The 8,691-nt window shown below is 45.3% G+C and overlaps 1 protein-coding gene across 1 annotated transcript in view; it reads right to left on the bottom strand.

Moving 5' to 3' along the window:
* Positions 1 to 8,250, bottom strand: part of MINPP1 (multiple inositol-polyphosphate phosphatase 1) — a gene marked incomplete at its 5' end in the record, with an annotated part of 14,000 nt that extends 5,750 nt beyond the window's left edge. The window contains 3 exons of the mRNA XM_009073218.1: positions 4,813 to 4,946; positions 6,905 to 7,002; positions 8,062 to 8,250. Of these exons, the coding sequence (XP_009071466.1) occupies positions 4,813 to 4,946; positions 6,905 to 7,002; positions 8,062 to 8,250 (421 nt within the window). The remainder of the gene's footprint in view (positions 1 to 4,812; positions 4,947 to 6,904; positions 7,003 to 8,061) is intronic.
* Positions 8,251 to 8,691: the final 441 nt, after the last annotated feature.

Here is an 8,691-nt window from a genome sequence, read left to right as displayed (position 1 = left end):
CCTTCAGATCCTGGCAGGTGCTCTGAGGTCTCCACACAACCTTCTCTTTTCCAGGCTGAACAACCCCAACTCTCTCAGACTGTTTTGGAAAGCTTAGGTTGGGCTATCCCAAAGTAGCAAGGGAAGCATTTCTGTTCCATTTGTTCCGTTACTCCACATCCACAAGGTCTGGCAGAGTGATTAGCCTAGGTTCAAACACAAGAAAAGCTAAGCCAGGTTTACACACTCAGTTCTTGCTTTTTCTGACCTACCAAGATGGAGATGTGTTGCTGCCTTTGGAGCTGGGAATTAGAGACCAAAAGTAATGAAAAAGACTCTTAGGCAGGGTTTTCCTTCCATATCAAATGATACAAGGAAAAGGAAGAGGAGACTAATTTATGTGCACAGCAAGAGAGGATCACCCCAACATTTGTTAGCAGTGACGTGTCTGGTTAATCCCCAGTTTTGGAAGATTTTTTGAAAGGCATTCTTGTTCTCAGCAGATTTGGGCTTAACCCTGAATCTTCTGCATCGGCTCACCCATCCTCAACAGGATCCTCCTACTCTTCCCCGGACTACTGATACTATCACTTTGGAGATGGAACAAGTTGCATGTCTATGTGTCACAGTGCTGGTTCTCCTTTGGAGCTGCTTTGGGTCCTCAAACCCATTGGCTTACAACTCCCACCAAGGGTCCCAGGATATCCTGGCCCCACTGACTCACCCAGAGCCACAACCCTGCACTGTGCCAGTGTGGCATTCCAGTGGCAACCAAGGAGTTTTATTAAAAGCAATGACTGAATGATTTGAGTCTGAGCAAAAGGGTTTTTTTCAAAGCTAATTATTTCATTCCTACTACATAGACAGAAGCTTTTTGCTCTGTTTGCTTTGTACATATTATAAACAGAGTTCTGAACAGTTAATTGCTTTTAGATCATACATTGTACTCTTTTGCACTGAGTCATAGGTTTGAAAGGAGCAATTAGGGCACAGTAGTGACTACTGAAATGTTACCAATTGTGTTGGGAAGTGACCTGCAAAGAGGAAGACAAATTACTTGCAACAATAAAAACTGCCAATAAAGTGCCAAATTAGTCTGTTTACTGTACAGCTTAGCCTGATATAACTCACAAAGATCACCTTCACTTGATCTTGAGCTACAGATGAATTCAAACAAGTCTTTTATTCTTTCAATACCTTGAACCTGCTGAGAACTCTCACAGGAAAGCACCAAATATTTTGCAATGCATATGTGCAACTAGGTTAGGATTTTCAACACACTAAATACTGAGATGGCTGCACAAAGCTTAGCCCCAGTTTCCAGAGCCTTATGGCAATCCATTTGGACAGAACAAATAATAACAGGTGTTTCACATTCTCTTCCGTGAGCAAGAAAGGAGACTTGTTAAGTATTTGAAGACTGAAGAAAGTCTTTCCATGTGAGGGTGGTGAGACACTGGCACAGGTTGCCCAGGGAGGCTGTGGCTGCCCCAACCCTGGCAGTGTTCAAAGCCAGGTTGGATGAAGCCTTGAGCAACCTGTTCTGGTGGGAGGTGTCCCTGCCCAGGGCAGGGGGTTGGGTCTGGATGAGCTTTAAGGTCCATTCCAAGCCCTTTACATACTAGGAAACTATGAAGTATAAACCAGCTTTAATGAATAGCTGATATGCTTAAAGTAAGCCACAACGAAATTACAAATCTTTCTCTGGCCAAGTGCATAGATGCTAAGGGTTTTTTAATCAGATTAGCAGCTTCATATCCTAGATCCTATAGATATCCTATAGATAGACACTTAGGTATATCTAGATGTAACACCTTTCCAGGGGCTGGCTGGACCGGAAAGGTTGACAAAAGCCATCAGATTGAAAAACCCTTTTATAGCCTTTAACTCCATCTTGCTGCACAGCAGACCTACACAGAAGAATCTTCTGCTACTTTAAACCAAGAATTATATCAGAATTCATATGATGAAAAGTCCTAGAAATATCTGAACCTTTTGCACTGCAAATTGAAGGTGGGACTAATTAGCAACAGGTGTTTATTACCACCATTCTAATTTTCTTAAGGATAGAGTCATCAGAAGGTGTTTTTCCCAGAAGAAAATGAGCTCCAATAAGGGTAAGTTTGGTGAGCCACCGGATTGCAAGATCAAGATTCACTCCATGAAAGAAAAAGGGTTCCAATAAAAACAGGGTTTCTCTTTCTAATTCAGCTGTGACTGACTATGAAAACAGGACAAAGCTATTAAACATAAATACATCAAGTATGCTACAAAAATGCAGCATTGCCAATACTGTTTATCACTGCCAAGCCTGGAGCAGAATAGATAATCCACATCCCTCAGCTTCCTGCTGGAACAGAAATGCTTCTCTTTCTAATTTTGGATAGCCCAACCCAAGCTTTCCAAAACAGGCTGAGAGAGTTGGGGCTGTTCAGCCTGGAAAAGAGAAGGTTGTGTGGAGACCTCAGAGCACCTGCCAGGATCTGAAGGGGCTGCAGGGAAGCTGCAGAGGGACTCTGGGTTAGGAACTGGGGTGACAGGACAAGGAATAATGAGGAGAAATTGAAAGAGGAAATTAAGATTAGATACCAGGAAGATTTCTCTGTGAGGGTGGTGAGACACTGGCACAGGCTGCCCAAGGAGGCTGTGGCTGCCCCAGCCCTGGCAGTGTTCAGAGCCAGGTTGGCTAAAGCCTTGAGCAACCTGTTCTGGTGGGAGGTGTCCCTGCCCAGGTCCCTGAGGTCCATCCCACTCCCCTAACATTCTATGAAACTACAAAAAAGAAAACATATCTTGGAGCAAAAATAATGCTCTGGTAGTAAATTTCTTGTTCTTAAATTTTCAGAACATACAGAAAGTTATAAACCAATGCTAAACCTCATTAAATTGAAACAACATTCCTCTAAAAAATATTTCATCATCATAAAAGTTCATTTTCTGAGTAAAGGACTGCTGCAAAAATATTTAACCTCTTGCCTTGAAGTTGAATACCACCATAAGAAGAGAGAAGAAACACTCTTGCACACAGGTAATAACAACAGGAAATGTTTGATCATGTGCAACACTGGTGTATTTTTTATTCCTATGTTTTCTTGTTTTCACTTGTACTCTCACATTGCCACGGGATCTGGGCTAAGTCTCCCTCCCTAGATGAAAAAGGATTAGTTGCACCTCTGCTCTCTAGATCACGAGAAAGACAAGCTGTTGCAACACACCAGCCGTGGCAGATTCCCACATCCTTTCAAGTGTTTCCCAGTCCAGGTTATCCCGTGTCTCCAGTGCTCTATGACTGCCACCTCACGTTGTGAAAGGGAGTAACACTCCCTCTGTGCACTGCTCTGCACTTGGGAAGCCTCCCGGTCCCATTTAGGATGATGCTCAGCTTAAAGACTGCTCACCCAGTCTGGAATTTTGCAAGATTTATGCTGCTGATTCTTTACACTCACTGACTGATTCCCTCTGCAAAACAGGCATTGCAACTGAGCTTCCACAGCCAAGGCTCAAAGACAGGATGTAGCTTCACAGTTTCATAGCATGTTAAGGGGTTGGAATGGATCTTGGAGATCATCTAGTCCCAACCTGTCACTGAAGACTTTGCTTACTCCACACAACACATCCCAGTTTTGTTCCTATTTTACTTCTCCCCGTCATACCAATTTACACAAGACAAAAGCAACACCAAAACAGCTCCTGAACCCCAACTGCTGACTGGTACAGACTCATAGGAGCCAACACCACACAAAACCAGCACAGGCACCTCCCCTCTCATTCCTGAGGAAGCACAGGGATGGTTATATCCATGACACTACAAAGGCAGTTTTGGAGACTGCACCACTCAAGAGGCTGGAGTGCCACTGCTGCTGTTCTTCCACTGAAGTCCTGGGAATAATCAAAGACAAACCACTTGGATCAGGCCACTGTCCTTTGAGAGCACCTGGATATTGTGTCTTCCAGTCTACTAAGAGCTACCTGTAAGGCCTAATATCTTCCCACAGTTACAGTGGTGTTCCCAAAGGCTGTGAAAGGATAGGGATGTAAACACTAAACATCCTAAACAGCAGGAAATAAATATCCTATACAGAGATCTCAGACTGGTTGAACTGCTGCCTTTGGGTTCGTGCAACAAAACAAGGTATTTACAACAGTTTCAGGACAGAAGTGTCTTTTCCCTGTCCTTACACTGGATTTACCTCCTAAAGTCTGTCCTTCCCTGGTTACAACAATGCTGGTTTGTGGTTACCTCTCCAGCCTCTAGAATCCTACAACAGCCTGTTCTGGCCCAAAATCACTGTTGGGATTGATCTGTAATAATTATATTCCCATAAGTACCTTTCAACACCTTCAATGGGAACATAAAGCTTTAATAACACAAGAGACTCAAGGCAAACACATGCAGACAGATGGCCACACGGTCATGCCTAAGTACCCAGGCAATAGAACTTATCATAGGGATGTTTTCAACCCCCAGTCTTTCATTTTTTGCCACAAATGGTTTTTAGCAAGGACATTGTAAACAAAAAAGAACATTGTTTTAACATGATGGTCTCAAACTGTGCAGGAAGAGAACATCACTATCAGACAGCAGCAGGATGAAGGCCTGTGTGGGTCAGCAAGTCAAGAGACAAATACTTTGGCTGGGCAAAAGAACATCAATGAAAGAAAAAAAAGTAATGTTGCACCATTAAAATATGTAATCTCTTCTCCAAGCTCAAATTCTCCCAATATTGTTATGTTTAGAAGTAAACTACTGAACTTCTATTCACATGAAATGCAGCTAAGAAAGAACTGACCACAGAAAGCTCATCTTCAAAATGCCAAAGCCTTTTGATTTACCTTTTGCTTTCTTCCACTGCTTTGTCCAAATGCTGGAAGATATCTTGGAATAAAATGCAGCTGGAGCGACTATTGATGTCATAGCCATATCCTCTCTTCCAGTATTGCTTCAGGTCATTCAGGTATTCCAGTACCTAAAGTTAGTACAATAAAAAACCTTGTGAGCATTAAGGAAAAACAAAACCCCTTCAAGCTGGAGCAATGATGTTACCACACACTGAATGAAATCACCGAAGTTTTGACACAGGAACACCCCAAGCATCAAGGCTTCAGATGAGACACCTTCAACGTAAAAGAGCTCAGACTAGAGAGCCACCAAATTCAGCAACTGGCCACACTCACAGCCAGGCCTAGGGAAGCAACAGACACAATTCCCCACACTCCAATAAATTTCAGACCAAGGTGGTTTTCTACAAATTTAATGGACTTGAGTGGATTCTCAGCCACAATAACTCAATCTCCCCTTTGAGTGTACCAAGGCAGGACCAGGGCAGGGATCATCCCCCTGGACTCGGCACTGGGGAGCTCATAGCTCAGTGCTGTGTTCAGCTTTGGGCCCCTCACTGCAAAAAGGCCATTGAGGCACTGGAGCGAGTCCAGCCAAGGGCAAGGAGGGCAGCAAAGGGCTAGAGCACATGAGGAAGGGCTGAGGGAGTCGGGTTGGTTAGCCTGCAGAAGAGGCTCAGGGGTGACCTCATGGCTCTCTGCAACTCCCTGACAGGGCTTGGAGAGAGGTGGGGGATGGTCTGTCCTGCCATGGCTGCAGGGAGAGGACTAGAGGGAATGGCCTTGAGCTGAGCCAGGGCAGAGTCAGAGGAGATGTGAGGAGAAATGTTTTCCCTGTGAGGGTGTTGAGGCCCTGGAATATTGCCCAGGGAGGTGGTGGAGTCACTATCCCTGGAGGTGTTCAGGAGGTATCTGGATGCAGTGCTGGAGGATATAGTTTAGGGGTTCCAGCAGTGACAGATTAATGGCTGGATCTTATAGGTCTCCTCCAACCTTGGTGATTCCACGATTCCAAGTTTTAGCCCTAACAACAGTGCCCTGCAGCTTCATTCCAGACTGAGTTACAATTCAAAACACCAGGCTGCTGCCAGCTTCATTTTGCACCTGTGAGGTGCTGCACATCACAAGACAACCACTGTCCACTGCTTTTTCAGCATTTCTGGTTTTGCCTTTAGCTAATCATCCCTCAGATGGAATCCACCCCACACCTCTAGCTCAGCTTGTCTGTTTCCACATGCCAAACACGTGAACACAGCTCAAACAGACAGAACTGTGCCTCCGATTTATGCAAGAGCACATGATGCTCTCCTTGTTCTCTGCTACTTATCTCACAGTTCCTGGCAACCAAGTTGTTTCTCACCTCACTGCTGACTTATTTATAAATACACTGAACAGAGCAGGTCTCAGCAGAAGCCCATGGGGACTTACTCCTCACTCCATCATCCACCCTATGCAGAGGTGTCCCCTCTTTCCCAGGGGTGAGTGTCCTTAAGAGCCTTGGGAGAGCCTTACTGAACATCAAATGGTATATCAAAGACGTTCTGAGAGAGGACGAACAAACATTTGCCTCTTATCTGGATTCTACTGGGGTTTATCAACAGGTATTTTGTTTAGAGATCTGATAGTTCCCAAAACTATATAAAGAGTGTCTTAGAGGCCTCATTTGGTGTCCTCTGGAATCAATTTTATCATATGATATGATTTATCATATGAAAAATAAAGCTGCCCAGAGAATTTCTGATGTTACAGAAATAAAAGCATGATATGAATTGAGCACAATAGGAAAATACAGTTTATATCAGGACAAATCAAGACTGCACCAGCACTTAAGTCTGAATAAAGAAGGATATTTCAGTCTTGCTGCTGGATTAATCCAGAGCTCTTTGAAGAGCAACGTGTTTTGTTAAGTGAAGAGGAAGAGGCACAAAACTTGAGTTTTGACTGTGCAAAGAGTTATATCTGAACACTACAGCAGCTCTTGAAGGTTTCTCAGGTATCTCTCCCTTTCAGCACATTACCAAATGGTGGGAAGGACCTTAAATATCATCCAATTTCACCTTCCCAGGTTGCTCCAAGCCCCACATACCTTGGCATCTTCTTCACTGAAGAGTGAACACCATGGGGAAGTCACATTTTTTATAGCCAATTCATATGAGCAGGTGAGAAAAGCCACTTGAACAAGATCTGCAATAAAGCCAAAAAGCAAGCAAAGATAAACCAGTGCTACACAAGTGGCAACTGCCAACTTGCCTCTAAAACGAAATACAATTATCATTTAGCAGTGCAAAGGGTGTCATCCAATAAATAATGGCCAGCACAAAGGCCAAGCACCAAAAACATGAGCTTTTAATAGAATTATTGTGCAGAAGCCAAATTTGGGACTGCAAGTGTTTCACATTACATTGCTACAGGGGAAAACAAGAGCACTGCACATTAAATGCTGCACATCTGGTGATGCATACACTGTAGGTGTCAACTGCTGGTGGATCCTCAGTACCACAAAGGACAGAAGAGTCAGAGGATCACAGAATGGGTCAGGTTGGAAGGGACCACAGTAGGGTATCTGGTCCCACCGGGGACACCCCAGAGCACAGGATTGTGTCCAGATGGCTCTGGAATATCTCCACTGAGGGAGAATCCACAGTCCCTCTAGACAATCTGTTGCAGTGCTTGGTCACTGCATGGGGAAGAAGTTCTTCCTCATGTTCAAGCTGAGCTTCCCGGGCATCAGTTTCTGCCTGCTGCCTCTTGCCCTATTGCTGAGCACCACCAGGCACAGAGTCAACACAGGGAAGGTATGTGATCTTTGACTACTCACCCTCAACTTTGGGATTGCAGTTCAGGGACATGCTGGAAACAACAGCAGCACCTATTTGGGACGGTTCCCCCACCACCTGATCACAGGGAAACCCAGCACTTCTGTTCTGGACAGGGGAGTTATACCACAGACCTACAGCTCTGCTTTTCCTGAGGCTGTTTGCGTGTTTGAGTTGCAACAGGAGTAGCAGCTACACTTACTCCAGAAGGAATTAAAAGAATAAAACTCAAGTGCTTCTAAACAAAGGTAAAGTTGATTTAATCTATAGCAAAGATGTTTTCAAGCATCTTTTTCTTCTGAGCACTGACTAACTATAATTCATTCCTGCAACACCAACACACACTTACAGACTCAGGCATTTAATTAGAGACTGTGTCTCCAATTTACAGCATACTTTAACCTACCTCCTCTGAGGTGTTCCTTACCTGCATTTAGGTCCTCCACAGGCAAACACAAGGCACTTGCAACCTTCTCCAAGACCTTCTTCATCTCTGGCCCCTCTTTGAAGGCATTCACCTGGTGCATGGCTGCATCGTTCTCCTCCACCAAGGCCACAAACTTGGCACAGTGATCAAAAAACCTCATCAGGGAATCATTAACTTCAACCTCCACCTCTGAAAGCAAACATGGACATCAGAGGAAGCACTGCCATCCCCAGGGGCACCAGGGCCTAGCTACTCCGACACCCTGGAGTGACAGCAGTGGGGACACAGGGTCCCACTCAGCCTGGGGATCGAGGACATGGACTGGGCTTGTGGCTTCTCTCAGCCATGGGGCAGTGGGGAGGGCACAGGACTCCTTCAGGGAAGCATGGGGCTCCCTCAGGGAGGGCATGGGGGTCCCTCAGCCCCTCAGGGAAGGCACAGACCTCCCTCAGGGAGGTGAGAAACCTCCCTCACTCTCTCAGGGAAGGCACAGAGCTCCTTCAGAGAGGGCACGAGGCTCCCTCAGCCCCTCAGGGAGAGAATGGGAGTCCCTCAGGGAGAGAGTGGGACAAACTGAGACCCTCGGGGAGGGCACTGGGGACCCTCAGCTGCTCAGGGAGGGCATGGAGC

Source organism: Acanthisitta chloris, unplaced genomic scaffold, assembly GCF_000695815.1.
Source record: "Acanthisitta chloris isolate BGI_N310 unplaced genomic scaffold, ASM69581v1 scaffold25424, whole genome shotgun sequence".
Classification (NCBI taxonomy): Eukaryota; Metazoa; Chordata; class Aves; order Passeriformes; family Acanthisittidae; genus Acanthisitta; species Acanthisitta chloris.
The sequence above is the reverse complement of the archived record's forward strand: the minus strand, read 5'-3'. Positions and strand labels throughout refer to the sequence as shown.